Consider the following 21,245-nt stretch of genomic DNA (forward strand, 5'->3'; position numbering starts at 1 on the left):
ATACCCAAATCTATTATCGGAGATAATTAAATATTCCGTGAACCAAACGTAGATTATGTATATCACCAGACAGGTTAACTATGCAATCGCAAACGAGGTCGATTGCAGAAAATCCTGCCGTTAGCCCTCATAAAAACTGCAATACCAACACTTATGCTTCCCCACACAACTGAAAGAAGCAAATGCATGCCATCATTTCCAACTGCAAAAAATGAAAGAAAAAGCTTATTTATGTCTATAACTGTTTCCTACTAATGAAGCTCTGACTGCACTCGAGGATAGTAAGATGAAGCCGAAGTCAACTCACCTTGCCCCAATGACCTTGTTGTCCAAAACAATCCTATCATTACCAAACATAAAGCTATCGGAAACGACTGCAGAAAAGGAAAACATTAATCGGTCTTGCTTGATAAACCATTGAAAGAGAGCATGACAGCATGGAGACAGTTCCAGCAAAATCAAGATGAAACAGTTGAATCTTAAAAGTTGAATATGTTTGAATCTTACAGCTACAGCCTCAAGGCCTCTTGTTGGAGATGGAGGCACCATATCCCGTCTCATGGAGGCTATGTAATGTCCTTGCAGGAGATCAATCGCGTCCTTCGTGCATTTCACCGTTAAATTAGTGCAAGTCAGGATCTTTATTGAAATCTTAACATTACCAAAAACATTCTCACAACCATGAAATGGTGATGTAAAGTGCCAAAAAGCCAGAAATCTGAACTTTCATTAAAATTATTACAAGTGTTACTTGAAGAAACAAAGTATCTATACCTGTTTTGTTCCATCGGAAAAGTTATTCAAATAATAGCGTTTAAGGGAAATATATCTATCTGTAAGGACCCCCTGAACTCTTCGCTCACCGGACCTACAATCCCAAAAGAACAGATTCATGGTAGAGAATGGATATAGTGTGTCTGTGTGTTTGCGTGTACGCGCGGATTAACATTCAGCTTCAGAAATCAAGATATGGATGTACCTCACGATATCTCCTTTTAGCGCAGGAGTGCCGGAATATTGTATGCTTATGTCATCCCCATGATTAGCCCACACTAAATATGTACAAAGACTTGGAAGTAAATTTCAGTTCACATACTAGGAACTTGAATTACTATGCAAAATACTGAGAACCGATTATTTAATATTTTATATCGTTGGAAAGCAAATTATTAGAATAAGAAATGGAATACATATTCTAAAGCTTCCATCAAGTTCTGGATGTGAGCTAATGATTTCTTCAGCAGCAAAAACTCCAATCTTCCTAAGCTGAAGTTCCAACATTTTCCTAGCTATCATGGTCTGCAGATATATGTTAGCATGGCAATGGAAGTAATGAACAGAAACATTGTGGCAAACAAGAATAACAGAAAATTACATGCACGTATGCCGCTTCTTGCGTATGCATGTCTCAGAGAGAAAGATCTATTTTGCAACTTAAACAAAAAGTCATTGATTTTGTTACAGTATGCACGTCAGAAACATCCTTCTACCGTATAATAATAATTGGAATTCACTTTAGTACCGAAAATAACTCTTATGAAATATCTTGCATCACTCATAGGAGTATCAACCATACACAATGAATAGCACCCGGTGAATGAAGGCAACTTTTGTGTTTAAAACAGGGGAGTTAAAATTGTCACAGCAAGTGAGCACTGAGCATACCCTTGCTATCCGAAAAGAAAATGTCCGGTGGTTACAACTCCGGTTAAAGTCGAGTTACCTGTGTGATATTGGTTCGGTCTAAGCAATCAATACAATTGGTTCTTACAACTCCAAGTTGCTCCTTCATTTTCTCTTTCTTTTCATTCAACAAGAAGTACCTATCAGGTTCAGACAAAGCAAAACCAAAACTAATGGGTATATCTTATAGTGATGACTCTTACCAAGGAAATAATATTTCAAAGCTATCATTTTTTAACAGAATTTCAAAACTATCCTTGCATAAGCAATGGAATCAAAACAACTCCAAGAAAAATTATGAAATTGTACATAAATAAAAAGTGCAATTACGAAAACATACCCGTTTTTCACAAGAAAATCTGCAGCTTGTTCGTAGAGCAAGGAAAGGCGCTCGAAATGAACATGTCCACAGATCTTAGTGAAATCAAAGTGCAGATATCTGCATGATCAGAGTCGTCGCGTAAAATATAACCACATCCAAAACCAAAAGAACGAAGAAACAAGAAGTTAGATCGAGAGAAACTATACCTTAAATCTTCACTAACAATGGGCTGCATTGCATTTGAAAATGTTTCGCTTAAGCGTCCCTCACCTCCATGCTGGTAAATAGATAAAGTGGTGCAGGAAAAAGCATTTTAAATAATGAATGAATGTGTTCAGATCCAAAAATACACAATCCTATGCTCATCCACATGCATATTCCATGCATATACACAATGTAAACAACTCAATGTTTACATAGGGAAAGTCAGCATGCCATCAAAAGGTGCTTTCAATGCATTTCATAACAGAAAATATAATTAATTGCAATAATACAGTGCGATTGCACACTGCAAGTGCAAACCAATAATCAACCAATGCTCACCTTGTTGACAAGATCAACAGCTAGTACAGATCCATACATTTTTCTTAGATCCAGAAAATGCCTCTTCGCTATTTGCGGCTGCATAATATGACATATACCAGCAAAGTCAGTAAAGGTAGAATGAATTCAAGTCATCAACTGCACATTTGAAATAGTGGCAATAAGTGAAGACACTTACAGCCTCTCCAGGTCTCACAATCTTTAATTTAGGCTTATAACTCAAATCAACAATTTGCTCCCAAAGAAATGGTATTGACCCCCGAACCTGCAAAGGCAAAACAAGGAATAGGGTCTATGATGACCTGAGCCAATAAGTCAAAGAATGTGACAAATATGGCGCCCATAACGTCGACACTGATTATTTTCAAATATGCCCCTATTAAATTCCAAGGATTCACAAATGCCATATCTTTTGGTTATTTGACTTTGTTCAACTGCTTGTGTTCCTTTGATACCGAAATATGTACAAGGCACTTCATGTAGTGAACGTTTCAAATTCCCCATGGAGTTGATACGATGTGTATTCCGGCATTGAGATGCAGAATCACCGAACAATCTCATTTCTTTCTCTTTCATGTAACCTACACATCTGAATGTTTTCTAGTAATTTGCTTTAGCATTAAAGACCATATATTTTTGCCTGATACTTCTCTTCTGAAGTTGGAAAGGAGACCAGATGCGTACTATGTTGTATTTAATACATCAAGAATTAAATACTTGTGACTAGTTACCTGAACAAATGATGAAGTAAACCCATTAATCTGCACAATTTGCTCGCTTTCCACAAAATTTGCAACATAGCCCTCAGGATCAGCTCCTCTTCTCCACATTCGGGTTCCTTTCAAGGGATACAAATAGTAATCAGTAAGACTAGCCTTCTAAACAAGGCCAAAAAAAAATTTAATTATGAAGATCCACTTGCATTTTTAAAAACTATTTATTTCTTCCCCCCCCCCCCAAGCTCAAAGGGCGTGAGATGATCCTTCTAGTTTAATGCTTCCCATAAATGATGAAAGTTAAACAATAAAAGAATTGTACAGAACAAATGTTCATTAGTAAAGGAGATTCTGTAATAGTACTAGAATTTCATTATTTTGCATGCCACTCAAAAACTGAACCTGTACCCCTCCCAGCAGAAAGGACATTTAGAAGTGTTTCGGAACTTTTTTACGGTTCCCCGAAGGAGCACCTCTGCAGGAGCTTGTGCATTAAGGACATGGGTTCAAATCCCATCACCTATGTCAAGTGCTCCGGTACCCAAGGTGCTCCTCTGGGGGGACAAATGCCAAACATGTTCTGAAACCTGTGAAATTTTTTTGAATAAGAAGTTATAGCAGATTACCTTATTTCTCAAGAAAAAAGTAGTTAGCATGTATATATGAAAAAAGCTAAAAATTATTGAAGAGGTATTCCCAGCTTTGAGTACCGTTTCTCCGTGTACATCTCCTAGCGATTAGCGTAACATCTACAATTTCTTTTCCAATGGTAGCTTGGAAATTATGAAAACCTGATTAGCAGTTAAGGAGATGCTTCAAATAGAAACACCAAGAATGAATTAAAAAATGGAATAAGAACTTCTCATGCCACAAAATGCTGAAATTGATTGGTCCATAAAGGATACTCCCTTGGACAACTGGAAGCAAATAGGGATCAAGCTGCAGTCACAGAACCCGAGGAAAAAGGTAGTTAGCAAGTACAGACTTCAATGATAGAATTGTGGTGCATGAAACTCAAAGGCTGCTACTTATCCAAAAAGAAAAAAAAGGAAAGAAAGAAACTCAAAGGCTACTATGGAAAAAGACTCACCTCCTTGTCTATAAGTGCTTCCAACATATAACCGTTCCAAAGAAATCTAGGTTCTCCCTGTGGCAAACATTTTGGGGACAAAAGGAAAAGCCTCTTTGGTTAGTGACTTAGTGCAATGAAGAATAACATGGAAATATTGATGAATACTTAACACTGCACTTATAGAGACAAGCTTAAAAGCAAAGCTGTTTGAAGCCGGTGGCAAATCATCTAATAATCTCGTAAAATAGAAAACAAGGGAACAACATCAATTACTAAAAAATGAACCATTTACCTGTCTCCATAGAGGAAGCATTTTGGATTCATCTCCCAGATCATATAATCGCTGAGCACTGTTGTGCACCAAATCATATAACAATTGCTTTTACCATAAATATCATATTCAAAGAACATATAGAAAAAAGACTTGCAAAATGAAAAAAAAAATTATATATATGATTGTTAATATTTCCAAAAGGCCATCTTAAAGGATACAAAATCCAAAAGTTTGGAAGCTGTTTGATCATTTACTCTTGTCCTTTACATTGGAACAACTTAGTGGTTGATGGTTAATTTTAACATGTTCAAAAGCAAAGCATCCTGTTTTGCCTTGCAACATGTTATGTTGCTCAAGAATGCACTTCCTATGTGTTGTCTGAACTCCACAGAACAATGGCATATTCAACCACTTTAAAGTCAACTCGCTTGCTAGTGTGTCAGTAGGAAATTGCAATTTATCCTCCTAGGACTGCGGAAATGAACTTATTCTTTGCAAATAGCAGTACAAATACAATGCTGATTTGGTACTGTGGAGGCTTTAAGTAAACTGCTTTGGATGGAAGTTTTGCATTAAGAAGATATTACTCAAAAAACAGTTGTTATGCACCTAAAAACCTGTTTCGGTTGAGATATAAATGTTTCTAGAAAGAAGATTGTTCCAGGTGTTCATGCATACAAGGCCTAATTTGATACAACAGTTCACCTCAGTGTTAAAGTGGTGTCATAAGAGAAATAGAGTCCGGTAGTCCTCTCTGCAGTTTTTAGCAGCCGAGAAAATTCATTCTCCACCTTTTTCTGCCGAAGTCGGTATAAAAGATTCATGTGTTAAACAATCAACAATCAAGCTTGCTGGAAGAAAGAGGAAACATCCAATGTACCTGTTCTGCTGGAGAGTGTTTAACAGAATGAGAACAGCGGAGAACCTTCAAGGATATGAATTTGAAGATAGGATGCCCCAAGTATGATCCAACGCATTTACAATCCGTTACAACAAATAAATATGACCCTAAACATAAAATTTAGCTGGTCAAAATGATTGGAGAAACCACAAGGCCAATTCTGAGAAGGGAATACAAACTAGAAAGAAAAGAAAACTAATTTTCATTCCATTTGGTCATCTAGAATCAATTAGTTCCATGTTAAACCCCTTTCTTCTCTTTTCTTTTCATTTGATGAAACTAGCTTCAAGAAGTATCAAGATGAACAGAAGCTGCAACAATTTGTACTAATTAACCAACTGAACAGAGGATAAAGAAAAACCAGAACTTCACCATACCGGTTACAAATTTTAGCATTCCAACTACTCCAAAGATCAACTGAGTCTTAGGAACATGGATGGAGCTGTATTCTGGAATACTATCTAAAGAACAGACATACAGGTCGAGCAAATCATATAGCAAACCAAAGGTATTGAAAAGGGAGGCACAGAAAATGGACAAAAGTTAAAACAACCCACCAATGAGCATCATTGAGGCATCAACAAGACTAATTGAAAAGGAGGAAGTAGAAGAGCCATCGGTGGGTTGGATCACAAACTCATCAGGGAATTCCCATAACCGCATTCTTGTACATAGCTTTTGGAATGGCTCTGCCTTACCCTTCATTATTGGGATTATATTTCACCACAAAACCATAAAATTAAAGAAGAAAGATTACACTTTGGTATGTAAGTAGGTGGATTTGGATGAAGCTGAAAATTGGGGGATTTGCAGGCAACCAAAGAGACGATAAGGATAGGAAGAGCATAAAGAGGGTTGCTGGGGAAAAGATGAAAAAAGGCAACAGGTTGACTTTAGCGTCTAGAATAGCTAAAAAGATAGCTGGATGAGTAATCCTCCACAAGTCAAGTCTCGGCCTGGAGTTTTAACTATGTCAGCTGACACTGACATTGTTTCTTTCCTTCCAAATCCATCATTGAAATTCAGAGTCGGCTTTTGAAAGCAGCTGCTAAAGAGAAGATGGTTGAGTTCAACAGGATATGCGAGCTTCTATCCACAATGCTACGACCAGGGACTGACTGAAAAAAAAAAGTAAAGGATAAACTACATAAATTTTCACTCATGTTTGACTAAGTTTTTTTTCTCCACTGATGTTTTAAAACTAATAATTTGGTCACTAATATTATCGGTTAGTCAATATTAACTGCCGTTATTATGGGTGATGATAAGTTGATATGACGCGTCAACCGCTGACCTGACAACTAATTTACCACGTGGAACCACTTGTTTGACTCCCAATTAATCAATGGTCATTTGTGAGCCAGGCGTACAAGGGAGTTCGGAAATTGCATGCATGAGGTAGAGCTATCCTTTACTTGAGGTGCTAATTCATCAACCTTGTCCAAAATCCAAAGAAAGCTTGGAGCTACCGAGTTCATCCACATCTCTAGTATGAACACCATTTGAATTGTGAAGCTGCTGTCTTAGTACTTGAAATCTGGCTGGTTCCTACATCATCAGCGTTGCTTACCCTAACAAAGCAGCTTCTGCCTCTAGGCTCTAAACAAAGATTCTTATACAAGTTCTTCATTTTCATGAAAATTGTCTATGCGAATCTTCTTCATAGCCTGCAAATCGTCAACCAAGGGAGATACAATGTCATTTTTCTTTCATATTTTCATCTATTTTTTCCTTCATACCAAAAAAGTAACTGTAACACCCCAATTTAGGGGTTAAAATTAAGAAATTATAAAGTGGCGGATTTAATTGATATTTTGAAAGAAATATTGGGGATTAAATTGTAAAGTTTTAAAGTTGGCAGACCTTTTTATAAAGTACAGAAAATTCAGTGGCTAAACCCATAATTTAACCATTTCTTATATATGATGAATTATAAGCTCCTCCCCATGCGTAGGTTTCATATTTTCCAGATTTCCCTTCTCCAACAACCCAACTTCCAACTCTGATCTACTTGCCGTCCGACCTCCAAACGACGAGCCGAAACCACCATCGTGTTCTTTGTCAATCGAGGAACAAAACCCCTCAAACCTTTCGTCGTGAATCATCGTCGTTCGTCGTGAATTTCAGTCGGAAGTATCGTCGGTAATAACTCGGTTTTAGTTGGTTTTTCATAAATTCACGATGATCGGGTCATCTGTTTACGACACCTCCCGCACCATCGTGTTCGTTGCATCGTTCCGAGTTTTCCGGTGTCATCCTTGGTCTCCGTCGACGGCGGCGCGTGAGGAGGTGAAGCGGTCAAAGTTTCCGATTTGTTGAAATCGAGCTCTCCGCCATTCAAAATTGTGAACCGAGCTTTGTAAGTATCTCGAAATCGCTCAAAATAATTTTTAGAAAATTTTCCGGGATTTTAGCACTGTTCACGCGCCGCCACTGCGCGTGGGGAAGAAAAAAATGACCGGTTTGACCGGTTTTGGTGCATAGTTGACCGGTTTGACCGGTCACAACCCGACCCGACTCGTTTACCCGACCCCGTTTACCCGACCCGTTGACCCGACCCGACCCGTTGACCCGTTGACCGTCGTTGACCACTGTTGACCAAAACTTTGACTGGCTTTGACCGGGCATTAAACGACCTTTGACTTCGACCGAGTATACCTATCCTGAAATTTTTCGACGTTCCAAATCCGATTCTGCTGTTCGTTTTTCGAAATTAGAACCCGAAGGCCTCGAAATATCCGGTCAAACCCGTTGACTTTGAATTTGACTGAAAATTCCAAATTTCCGAAAAGTCACATTTTATGCTTTCGACGTCCTGAATCCGAATCCGAAGTCCGTTTCGCCAAATTCGAACCCGGTAAGCCGTCTTTCACTGATTTATCACCCGATTTGATCCGTTTAACGCAATTAAGCTCTGTTTCTGATATAATTTATGTTGATATGTATCTGAGGAATTATTTGAAGTTGAATTGAAGATCAAAGGCATTCGAATGGAATTTTTATATGGTCGATCGGTATTGCACGGAAATCGAGGTAATACTTTACTACCTCTTTATACTTTATGGAACATGTTGATATTGGTAAATGCATGAATAAGATAATGTTGGTCACTTTTGTGGAGTTGAATAATTTATTCACTCGATATGAATGTGGTAGAAATTCTGTAACTGAATACGGATCGAATGACTAAGATAAGAGATTGATAATTGTTAGAATTAAATTACAAGTTTGTGATTGGTGATAAAGAAATCAGCTCTGGATTTGTAACTTATATTTTATATCATCAAGGGTTAAATGTTAAAGATACTTGGATGAAAAATTATGAGAATACTCCGATATGGTAAAATTACGAAATTACCCTTATGTTGGAAAATGATAAGAATTGCCCCTGGAAGTTGGTTAATAACTCTGAAAAGACATATTGATCCGATATAACTACTGATGTGCATAAGAAATGTTAGTTTTATTTGGAAATTATGGATAACCGGTTTTAATCCTATGAGAGTTTGTGAAGGAATCATTTCAAAATCAAAGAATGTTCGGGAAAGCAATTGATCATAGGATCTCTAAATTATAATTATTTTCGTTAAGTGCTAATATTGAAATTATTTGGTTAAGAAATTACGAAAATGCCATTGAGAGATAAAATAGTCTGAATTGACCCTGAATGAGAGAGTATTTTGAGGATTTGTACTTAACTCGATTAAGTACGAATTTAATTGTTAAGATCCTGTCTTTGTACAGAAAAATTTATAATATTCCGTTTGTAAAATCTGAGAAGACACTTGACCCGAAAATATTCGAATAAGGAGTAAATACTTGAAGAGTAATTTATTGGAGGTATTCTGCTGACAGAATTGTTCGAAAGGAATGAAGTAAATGATAAGATTGAATTAAATAATAAGACCGGATGGAAGGAAATGATTGAAATATTCTAGAATTATAAAATGACCAAATTACCCCTGGAATGGAAATAACTCAAGAATGTCACCAAGCTTAGGAATGAATAGATATACTCAAGCTTTGAAATGAATAGAAAAAAATGTTAAGCACCAAAATGACCAAAATGCCCTTATGAAAATGTCTTGGATTAATTAAGAAATCCAAATAAACATGGATGTTGTGTTACCAGTAAAAGTTATGAAACGTAACTTAAGTGATTAACCAACGTTAGTACTATATCATTACCTGAATGATATAAGTATCACTTGAATGTTTGTTCATCTGCTCAAATTTGGATCGATGATAATTCTGGAAGTACTTGGCGCAGCTCAACTCTAGAGCGCATACAGTACTAATAAGTGGGTAGTCGTTAGTCAAATCAACCACGAATACCAGAATGACTTTATTATATGAATAAATTGAAATGAAATGTAGTACAACGTGTATTTGAAATTCAGAAACGTCTAAATTATTCTGGAAAACTTTAAAGTAATCAGGATAGACTTGCTTACCAAACGAACTAAGTAACATCAATGAGTAAGGATTAAATAGGTGATTTGATGAGTTTGGAAACACTGTTGAACTTACATGATGAATTGTCATTATGGGTTATGAGCCATGGATCAAGTACGTCAGTATTTCCTGATATTGTTGAAACGTGGAAATGAAATAAAGACCGTTGGAAGATTTATTCAGTGATGATTATGGGATGATCTATGGATCTGCACTATGGTATTAAAGAGTGAATACACTGGAAGGATAATGAATTGACTTGTTGACATGCATCAGTTTGAGAGTTGTGTAACTCGAGTTGTTTGATAATATGATCGATAGTCGTAGATTGTAAATGACTTGAATCTTCGATTCTATATTTCATCTAAAATCACTTCGGTCATGTTTGAAAAAAAAAACAAGTAACGCAGATGGAAAAGATTCTGAATATCTCATTTGGTTCAATTGGGCTGAAATCCTATGAATTTAAAGTATATTCCTGAATACCCCTGATTGTTTGGGTAATGGAATCACTCGCAGTAAATCTGAATTTAGAATTATTATGTATAAAGGTTCCTGAACGTTTTCCTAAAGCACACGAAAATATAGTGGGATTCTAATGTATCAACATTAAATGTCTGGCTAGATCGGTTAGTAATCGATTCTCCTCAATAGGACATTGTTCCAGGAATTCGATCAAATTTCATAAGTTTCATGTTATCCAAAATGATAACTACAATGGCCTCTGGAAATACTGGGATTCTCTAGTGTTCCCTACTTATTACTGAACTGTTTTATTGGTTTTAATATGTGGTACACCGAATTAATTGGTTATTGTTTTATGGATGCACCAATTTAATGTGACAATTTATGAAATATGGCTGCTATCTAATTTTTGTTTTGAAATGGTATATGATTACCATGTTTTTGGATTTATGGAATTTATGTCACGGTGCAATTGAATTTTGGAATTGAATTACGATGGAATAGCTCTGATCAAGCTAAATGGGCCTAATGTGACTCTTGAGGGCCCCAAGATGTTTCATTAGGTCGGCTTTCCTTTGCTGTGTGCTTAGGGTAAGCTATATGGACTTATTGACTTGGGCTTAAGGATACAAGCTTCATAGCCTATCCTTAAGTCGGCTTTCTTTTTGCTATGTGCATAAAGTAAGCTATATGGAAAATAATTTTGGGAACTACTGATGGTGTACCAGAAAAGGGTTTAAACTATGATTTTCAAAAGTTAAACTCTTTTACGAAATTGTGAGATTTACTGGACTATGATTTGTACCTATTATGATTTTATTATACTGTTGGAACACACTAGACATCCTATTCGATCTCCTGAAAATGTCATACTTTGAAAGGTTTCTTATGAACTGAGATTCATGGCTTCTACTCGATGAACTTCTAAGGGAACCCCAAATTATTCTGCAAGCTGGTATACATATGATTCAATAAGGAAATTATATGGCTTTCCATTTATCTACATGTCATGTAGCATCATCTGGTAGTTCTGTATTACTGAGCTTTCCAAAGCTCACTCTATTACTCACCTTTTCAGGTTAAAACAATTGTACCAGTGCATCTATCGACTTCAGTAAGGGAGTTCTTCCGGCGTGGTTGCAGAGTATGGTACTTGTGATTAGGGGGCATGTAATTGTATTTTGATTTATATACGAGTTTGGAAATCTGTTTTATTTTTAAATAGTGATAAATGATTTTATAAGTTTACATGTTCTGATAAAAAGTTTTAAAATTTCCGCTATTTTTACGGTGGGTCGCTCCGGTGGCCCTAATGTGACTTCTCGAATCGGATCGGGCTACCCGCATCGGTTTGGAGTGTTACAGTAACCTTATTTATCACAAGTGCAACAATGAATCAAAATAAGCAAATACTTGGGTCATCTCATCATTTTTCGTCTGTGCCACTCTCAACGGAAACAAATTCAGGACATATCACATCTCCATTACCACAATGCTTCCCTTTCTCTTGTACATGCTGCCTCAGAACATCAACACCTGCCATCTGGGGTTGAGATCTTTTCTCCCCTTTCTTTATTAATCTAATAACAATTTATTAAAATTTTGCTTTTTTTCTAAATTTAATTCCAATATCGGTCAATATGGAGTCAAACGTGTTATCGCGCTAGTCGCATCAATTTCCAGGTCAACGGTTAACACATCACATCACCGGTTAGCGGAGTCAAATTTTTAATTAAATTTTTTTAGTTAGATTCAGATCTGATAAAAACATTTTTGGATTCAAGTCAATTTTTGTACAACTGAACTGAATTAGGGGGCACTGCATAGATCTGAGGCTTGATCAACTCTGCATTGAGTTGCAAATGTCAATAAAGAAAAAAATATGAAAAATGAATTATGTTTTACAATTTGCTGTATGTATGTCATTCGTCCTCCTACGTGTTCTTTTACAACTGAATCATTTACGTAATTTATGACGTAAATGGTACATAACCAAAAAAAATAAAAAACAGTACTTTGCAGTGCCACGGTTGTGATCTCTTTTGAGCATCCTTCGACCGAGGGCAAAGCTGGAAAGGACAGCAGATACATCCATCCTGCAGATGAATTTTGATATTATTTTTAAGAAAATGAAAATCTTGAGAAAAGTGAAAGGGTCGGTGATGCTTCATTCGCCGGGTTTGATGGAACATCGGTATAGCTACGGTAGGCTTGTTGGCACTTCTGCATCTGTGGTGCCAATCTTTATTAGTACATTTATAATTTACATGTATTGACACTCAAGACTTCATCACTAAAAAGTTACCTCTTCAGGACTAAATTGAAGAAGCATTCCTACAACAGGTAGTAGAGCTTCCACTTCACCTATTCAAATAATCAGCACGGTCCCCAAAAGAATTGTGCATTGAAATCAATACTTGAAGTTTTAACACAAATTCCGCGACTGTGACTGTAACTGTGGAAGTTAGTAGTTAGTACCTGTTTCGAGAAGCTTCAGGATTACATTTTTCAGATATGTCATATCGACACCTTCTCTCCTTTTTGATATTTCCATGTTGCGAAGTTCCTCCTTCAGCATAGCTTCCTGTGTTTGTTAAGCATATAATCTTCTCGGTTGAAAAATATAATAATTTCAAAGTGAAGAAAATAAAAAAGTTCAATGCGACACGAGAATATCCATTTCATTTCACTACGTTGTCGGAATCTTGTCTTAATCACATAACATACAATTTCCGACACGAAAAGACGACACTGAGGACTGAAAAGAGGTTCAAATACAACACATAGTGAAAGTGCATGGTATGTGTAGACTTCTTCATACCTGTTGACCGTGGAGGCGATTTTCATGTTCAAGCTCCTCAATCTCTTCCTACATTGAGAACGCATCAATGAACCGAACTATGGAAATTAAAAAATGGAATGGAAATTACTAACCTGAAGGGCTAAAATGTGTCGCTGTGATTGTGCCAGCTCTTCCTCCCTCTGAGCCTGCTGCCTTGCTAATATCTAAATTTGAAGGAAAAGTTAATGTAAATCATTTCACTAATTTATGGTTTTGAAGAGGAAAAAAATCCATAGACAAAGATATTATCAAAAACAAAATTTATAGAAAAGGAAGTATAAAGCTACCAGAATCTGTTGTTCTTCTGCAGAGGTGTTTAGATTTGGAGCATCTTGTTTTTGTATGGCTGAAAAGACCACAGTAAACATCAGAGCTCCATGACCAAATAGGTCAAAATACAAAATAAATTTAAAAAAATAATAATCAAAGTTTTTATCCAGAAGTAGAATATAAATATTTGCAAGTAGTGGCAGTACCACGTAAATACTCATCATACCTGTGTTGTAATTCTCAGTGTGATCAACCTGAAAATCTCAATTCATTGTAAGCACAAATTCAACAAAATCAAAACACCTCTCAACGGTGTTGAGGTTTCAGGTAAGGTCTACAACTATACTAAAAAAGGGGGAACATACCAGTTGTCTTGACTCCAGAGATCGTTGAAGATTCTTGTTGTCATCCAAATGTCTAGAAATTTCATTATCCTTCTCCTCAATCTTTCTATCAGCAAGATTTCGTAATGACGCATGCTCCTCCTGCAAGTAAAGAATCCAACCAATAAAACAGAAACAGGAATTACCTATCATCATCCAAGGAGGATATCAAATTCTATGTACCTTCAACCGCTTATATTGTAGTTTTGTCTCCTCTAGTTCTTTTGTATATCTTCACCCAAGGACGCTTCATTTTGAATAGTAAGTGCTTCGCATCTGTCTGCAAAATCAGCAATTATAAATGTAACTTTATTCAAAGTTCAACTCATAAGCATACTTGAGGAAAAAGGAAGAAGAAAATTTTGCATGCAAAGAAACATTACATAGCCAAGTTTCTTCCAAATTTTTAAGGTCTATTTCCTACGCAGCTTTCTCTGATTGGTGGCGATAATTAGAAGAATGAAGATTAATCTCTAAACTTTTGATCTGCTGTTTGGCATTGTCAAGTGCAGCATCTCTAGTATAAAGCATAGTGAATAATTTCAGAATAGAATTCAAGCCACAAAAGGTGAACATAATGTTCTGACTTGGCAAAAGCCTAAAATTCAACATATATTTTTGGCATCCCTTTTTTCTTATCATGGGTTTTAACTTATGATGCTACCTTTCTGCAATTTCTTTGTCATGATAGCATAAAACATCCTGAAGATCTTGACGTACCCTATCCCTTTCTGCAGATACCAATGACAATTCTTTTTCTACTTCCTGCAGCAATCAAAGAAATGTTTATCTTATCTTTTGATGAATGATTAAATGTAAATAACAAAATTATAATTATCTTGTATTACAATATTATACTTTTAATGCTTCTTCAAGTGCTTTTGTTTGTTCAGACTCTTTAGCTGCTGCTAGTTCTGCATCCTTTTTCTGGAGAAGTGCGTGTGCACGAATTTTATAAGAGGAAAATTCGCTTCCAAGACGGCTAATCTGCAAAACAAGAAGCAGGACATGTAAGGTTCTGCCACATATTTATGTGTCCGTTGTGAGCATAATTCAGCTCATCCTTAAACAACAAAAACATCTTGTGGAGGTCATGCAGAACCAAAATAAGAATTGCGAGGAAAAATTGAGATGCAGATAAAGTTGAACCTCTTCTTTGGCTGCTGCTAGCTCAGCTTCTTTAGTACTTAGTATCTGGGTTTGCAGAGATACCTCTAATTCCAGCTGACCTATCCAACAAGTAAAATGAATTTTCATTTTCTTGCAGATAAGTAACGAAATTTAAATTACAAAGGTTCTCTCTGAAATGTTTATACTTCTCATTTTAGCAGCTTCTATTTCAGCACGAATGCAGTTACTCTCAGCAGCTTCCAGTTTTGTTTTGAATTCCTGAGAGGCAGCTTCCCAGCTCTCCTTTTCCTTTTCCTGAAATATCACATTTTGTTGATGATAAGGAAAACAAATGTTAACCCACTATATTTGTGAATAATAGTAATTAAATTGTTTTCACTAAATGACATTTACTTATTTGAAGAGTTTGATTCATACGTGCTCAAGTTTCACATATGCAGGCTCCCCTCTTATAGATTCCACATCCACAGCAGCTCTTAATTGTGCAGCTTCGCCAGTCGAAGCTGCATCAATCTCGGCAATTTTAGACTCTTTCTCTGCCAAAAGCACCTGCAAAAGTATGTACCCATAATGCTCGCTAAACCTAGATATGAAGCACAGAATGAAAAAGAACAAGCCAAAGAATCTCTGTCTATAACTCCCCCCCCCTTTTTTTTCCTAACCCACACAAAAGATAATAACTTAATTCTTTGGGAAGAATGTATTCAATTTCCAACTAGGAAAAAATGAGGTGACAATAAATCTTACCTGCAGGGAAGAAATTGTTTCAGTGGCCTTAGTTCTATCGGATAAAGCATAAGCTAGTTGTGCTTCCAAGCTTTCTATATTCTGAAGAAGAAGAGAGAAGCATCAAGAAACCAAAGCACCACTCTTGCAAGCTATGAAGGAAAGAAAAGAAAGCTCTGTGCATCTTAACCATCATCGAAACATTATACATCTGGATGTCCAACTTACCTTCTGATGTTTAGCAGCTACCTCCACCACCAAAGCTTGCCTTTTTTCATCTGCAAGTTGCAGTAGTCCTTGCATATCTTCTAACATCTAAAATGTGAGCATGTATAAGATAGGCACCATCAAGAATTTCGGCAGTAAAATACACTAGGAATACAAAGCAACAAAACATAAATCCATCCATAGGAACTGATGTTGTTAACTCTGTTTCATTGTCAGAGGTTCGCACATGAAGTTACCAAGTATAAGCACTTAATCAAATTGATGATAATTAGTTCAGAGTAGGTTTACAGTCTTCCAAAAAGCAAACATAAATAATATCTATTGATATTCAAACACACGAAATATTATTCAGAACCAAACACATTAAATTCTATGCACGTAAAACTATAGTACCTGCTCTTTCTCTAAAACTGATTGTTGCAACGTTTCAATTGTATATTCTTTAGGTTGCATTGAACGGCGCAATTCCTCAATATTGTGTAGGAGTCTAGGTATTTATGGCATCAGAATTAGAAAAAAAATGATAAATAAGGAATAAAACTCTATAGAATCTATCAGTTGGTGTTAAGACAATGAGATTCATAATGAAGGATAAGTGCATTTTTTTAGGTTCGACTTCGTTGTTAAAATTATGTAGTTCAACAATGACTATACTTATTGTTTGCACTTCGTAATTGCTGTCTCTCTGCATCCATTGCTTTCAATGCTTCATTTGCTTGTTGACGTGTGCACTCAAGCTCTTGCTGCAGACCTGACTGTTGGGATGATGCTTTCTCAAGTGATTCATTAACTTCACGAAGCCTGGCCTCAATGTCATCTTTTTCCTGAAAATAACAATCCCCGAACAAAAATCTAACTTAGTTCCTATGCAAACATAAAGCCTACCTTCCATTATTTCTATTGATATAAAATTTTAACAACGTTAAATAAATAATCAAAGGACAAAATTCACCTTCTGAACCTCTTGAATGCGCTGTTTCGCACGTTTGTGAAGCCGGTTAAATTTGGAGTCAAGCTCATTGTACGTACTTCTCCTCACGCTCTTTTATTTATTGGTCCAACTTCTTTTGAGCTACAACATGATCAATGGTATATGCTCAAGGGTCAGAACAGACTTAGCAGAAATAAACACATATTACACTAAAAACAGAGTGATCCTTCTTTTGTTATCTGAGATGTTCTTAGAGAAAAAAAAGGTTTTGGTTTAGAAGTTTACATTGAGCCAATTTTACAGAGAAAAATCCTTTAATATTTTCAAAATATAAATACGACGCAAGTTTTAATAATGGACTCCTCTGACCTTCAGCAAGCTTTCCAGAGAGTTCCAGAGAGTTCTTGGCAAGCTTTCCAGATGCTTTAAAGCCTCTTCTGCTGCAGCTCTTATTAGTTTTTCTTCATTAAGTTCTCTGCTCAAAGATTCTATTCTATCATGCAGTTCTTTTATGTCAGCTGAATACTCAGTTTCCTTCCTGCTTTCATTAGTTTGTAGGGATGGAACATCATGTTCTGATTGGACATTTTTTAAGCTCTCCAGCTGAGACTTTAGGAATTCATTCTCGAATTTGAGTTCAGTAACTGTCTGTAAAAGCTTATCATGAGTGTCGTTCGAACTCAAGTTGGCATCTAACCCAGCATTTTCCTTGGAAAGTTTCCATTTTTTCAGACAACTGTGTCTCATGATTCAAAGAATCATCATCTTCCTGAGTTTCAAGCTCTTGAATAACCTCCTCAACTCCCTCTCCAGACATTACCACACTCTGTGTAAGAACAGCACGACACACATCAGCAGGAATCTGAATATTATAAATAAAAAACTAATTTCGAAGCTATTAACCATAGAATGGCAATTCAGGCAGGTAATTAGCAGCAAACGTTCTTTAAGAGCTATTGGAAGCTGAATGTACGATAGAGACAAAAGTCAACATTCAAGTAATGCTCTCAACCGGCAACCGCTCGTTCTTTGATCAAGGTGAATCTAAGATGAGAAACTTCCCCGGAGTCTAAATTTTCTCCTATGCTTTTATAAATCATGCAAGAAGAAACCATAAACTCTAAAGCAAACGACAATGATCTTATAGATGTCATTCAATTTGGCGGAAATGGAAGTCGGTGAATCAAATTTTCAAAGGAAATTCAGAAAAGGGCATGTATTAGATCCGAATTAGAAACAAATAAGTAGGAACTGTGTACCTTTGAATATGTGGAATGAGAGAATATGAGGATCGATTCGATCACTGGTTTAAAATTGAATTCAATTCTATGAAGTTCCAGCTTCGATCTAGATTTGAAATCCCATACTTAAAATTAGGTTTTAGCTCTATTGCGTTTCTTTAATTTGACATAGAAATGTTTGAATTTATTCATATTTATTTTTAAGATTGAGTGATTAATGGATTGTAAGAAAGCCAATTCTTCGCATTGAAAAAAAAATTAGTTAGCAGCAATCCTTCTAATTCAATTGTTTTTAGTCTTTAAGCATAAACCAAATGATCTGGTTGTCATCGGCATCTTCGGCAGCGGCAACGACTGCTAAACCGATGTCGTTCACATCCAAGCAGATCCAACAAAAAATAAACAAAAACAAAAAAATTAAAAATAAACAAAAAACAAAAAAAAATCAAAGAATCTTGTAAAAGAGGGTGAAGAAGAAAGAAATGAAGGTGAATAAGAAGAACGGAAGGAAGCATCAGCACTTTCGATTCAAAATGAACGGAAGGAAGCTTCTAAGTATACTGCTAACATTCTCTCTACTTCTTCTTCTGCTCCTCTTCTGATCGTGAACAGACTTGCACTCTAATCTTGTCACGAAACATTTCAAAAGCTGAACAATTGAAAAGATGAACAATTGAGTCGAAAGTGTTGATGCTTCCTTCCGTTCACTTTGAATCGAAAGTGTCGATGCTTCCTTTCGTTCTTCTTGAATCGAAAGTGTCGATGCTTCCTTCCGTTCACTTTGAATCGAAAGTGTTGATGCTTCCTTTCGTACTTCTTATTCACCTTCATTTCTTTCTTCTTCACCCTCTTTTACAAGGTTCCTTGAATTTTTTTTATGGACTCTTAGTTGTGAAGCTTTCAAGTCTCATGACACTTTGAGATAGAAGTAACAAAAGTAACAAAATGAATACAAAATTAAACTTCTGTTTACACACAAAAGAATTATACTACTATGCAGAAATAGCGGTGATAGCCTTGCCATTGGCACCAGTATAGAAATTGGATTCTGTTCAACATCTACCCTTCAAGCACCAACCTGACCAAAAAGAGCCACTTGTGTATCTCTGGAAGCTTTTTATTGAATGCAACATCCAACCGTGCATCCAAGGTGTTCTCACAAACAATCTTTCCATCTCTAAAACATTGTACCTGCACAACATTCCTGAATCAGCGCCCTCAATTAGTTTCTTTTTCACCCACAGGTCCCAACCAGTCAACCAACACGGTTCCATTCTCATCCACGGGCCTCTTTCCCGTAGCCACCTCCAGGACAACCACTCCGAAGCTGTAAACGTCGATTTTCACAGTCGGAACACTGGTATAAACGTACTCGGGTGCCAGATATCCTATCGTCCCGGCTGGTATCGTTGCATCTCTTGAAACACAACATGTTCGTACACTTCGACTAAACCGAAATCTCCGAGCTTGGCATTGAACTCGTCATCAAGCATGATGTTGCAAGTTTTCACATCTCTGTGTATTATCTGTCTTTCACATTCTTCATGTAAAAATGAGCAGAAGCAACCCCGAGAACTACCTTTAATCTCAAGCTCCATGAAAGGGTAGTTGTTGATGAAACTGAGGTTTTGTGAATGTGTTGGTAGAGGCTTCCATTGGACAAGTACTCATAGACCAAGACCAACTCAGATTCCTCACAACACCATCCTTGAAGCTGAATCAAGTTACAGTGGTTTAGCCAACCGGCCATAATGGCAAACTCTGTGTTGAAAAGATTACGAGTGAATGCTTTTCCGTTGAACTGATCGAATCGCTTCACCGCGACGTTTCCAGCCGACGGAACATAACCTTTATAAACAACTGCTGACCACCTTGTCGATGATTCGGCTCTTATAAAACCCCATTGTAGCTGATTTTATCTCTGCAAGTGACCATCTTGTTGGTACATTGTTCGTTTGAACTCTAGGAATTGCACTCTTGATTCCTTTTGCCAAACCACTCTTCTTCCTCACCGCAAAGAAACAAAATGGAACTGCTGTTACATCAACTGAAACAGAGATCTCGTTAGCTCTCTCCTCCGCTTCTTGGCAGATGAAGCTCACCATTTGTTGGATCTGCTTGGATGTGAACGACACCGGTTTAGCAGCCGCTGTCGAAGATGCCGATGACATTTTCCTCCTCTTCCATGCAGCGAAAGAAAACAAAATAAAGTCAGGATCGTTTGACGAATGATACCATATTGGAAATGTGAATAACAGAGGAATATAATCTGGATATTGCTATTATGTAAAACGTGTGTTTGAGTACAAGATTGATGCTCCTATATACTACTACTCTTAGCTGTATCAGCTGCTAATACAACCACCTTAACTGAGCAACTAACTAAAACTAACTTGCTAACAACCTTAGCTGTTATAACAGCTTCATCTTCAGGAAGCTTCTAAGTATACTGCTAACACTGGTTACGGACTATAGTAACACGGTGTTCTTCAAAAGATATCGTTTCTCCCTATTGAAATTTGAAACACTCTTGGATATCCACACCAGCTGAAAGAAGAGACAATTCAAGGGTTGAAACTAGATCAGTCATGTTGTGATGGTTGTCACCATCGTTGGAACTCTCGGTTCTTTGAATGGAGCTTTGAGCTCCAACGGAATGTCTGTTCTTGAAGGATTCAAAGCTATGTCTTCCAGACCGAACCAGGCTCCTCCAATGTACTCGGATCTTCGTAAAGCTCGTATATAGATTCAGCTCCTGGGTTCATCTTGCTCACATTCCTCAAGCATTTTACTCCTCTGGGTCTATCAGCAACTTGCTTTCAGCTGGCATGATCAACAAGTTGGCAATATCTTGGAAATGCACTGCAAACATTTTATGGGACTTTAACTGCGACTTTACTCCCCTGCTCTTTCACCATTATAGCTCTCCTGCAAACTCCCAAACACATTTATACATGTATGCATGTATGTATGTATGTTTGTATGTATGTAAGCCATGTGTTCTTCTGCAGCATTACCTTATTCCCCTAACAACAGCTAGATATGCATCACAAACCACCCCA

The 21,245-nt window shown here is 36.8% G+C and overlaps 2 protein-coding genes and 1 pseudogene across 5 annotated transcripts; all 3 read right to left on the reverse strand.

Moving 5' to 3' along the window:
• Window positions 1–44: 44 nt before the first annotated feature.
• LOC120159622 (phosphoinositide phosphatase SAC6-like) lies at window positions 45–6,479 on the reverse strand. Of its 4 annotated transcripts, none has more exons than XM_039170201.1 (20): window positions 6,069–6,260; window positions 5,889–5,972; window positions 5,491–5,618; window positions 5,316–5,410; window positions 4,629–4,686; window positions 4,355–4,411; window positions 4,170–4,203; window positions 3,975–4,055; window positions 3,280–3,386; window positions 2,727–2,813; window positions 2,549–2,626; window positions 2,212–2,282; window positions 2,024–2,122; window positions 1,724–1,823; window positions 1,191–1,299; window positions 980–1,052; window positions 775–868; window positions 508–600; window positions 308–374; window positions 45–202 (listed from the first exon to the last, which is right to left on the reverse strand). In XM_039170201.1, exons 1-20 carry the CDS (start codon window positions 6,214–6,216, stop codon window positions 75–77), a joined length of 1,791 nt encoding a protein of 596 aa, XP_039026132.1. In that variant the 5' UTR covers window positions 6,217–6,260; the 3' UTR covers window positions 45–74. The 4 variants fall into 4 exon arrangements, with proteins under 4 accessions (XP_039026132.1, XP_039026133.1, XP_039026130.1 ...); XM_039170202.1 differs by having other exon boundaries at window positions 46–202; window positions 5,316–5,407; window positions 6,069–6,259; XM_039170199.1 differs by having other exon boundaries at window positions 62–202; window positions 308–600; window positions 6,069–6,479.
• A 5,864-nt stretch (window positions 6,480–12,343) lies between these two features.
• LOC120159624 lies at window positions 12,344–17,774 on the reverse strand (annotated as a pseudogene).
• A 1,468-nt stretch (window positions 17,775–19,242) lies between these two features.
• LOC120159552 (probable L-type lectin-domain containing receptor kinase S.7) lies at window positions 19,243–20,354 on the reverse strand. Its single transcript, XM_039170125.1, has 5 exons — window positions 20,052–20,354; window positions 19,763–19,897; window positions 19,624–19,709; window positions 19,426–19,510; window positions 19,243–19,374 (listed from the first exon to the last, which is right to left on the reverse strand). Exons 1-5 carry the CDS (start codon window positions 20,352–20,354, stop codon window positions 19,243–19,245), a joined length of 741 nt encoding a protein of 246 aa, XP_039026056.1.
• Window positions 20,355–21,245: the final 891 nt, after the last annotated feature.

Source organism: Hibiscus syriacus, unplaced genomic scaffold (assembly GCF_006381635.1).
Source record: "Hibiscus syriacus cultivar Baekdansim isolate YM2019G1 unplaced genomic scaffold, ASM638163v2 tig00111366_pilon, whole genome shotgun sequence".
Taxonomy (NCBI): Eukaryota; Viridiplantae; Streptophyta; class Magnoliopsida; order Malvales; family Malvaceae; genus Hibiscus; species Hibiscus syriacus.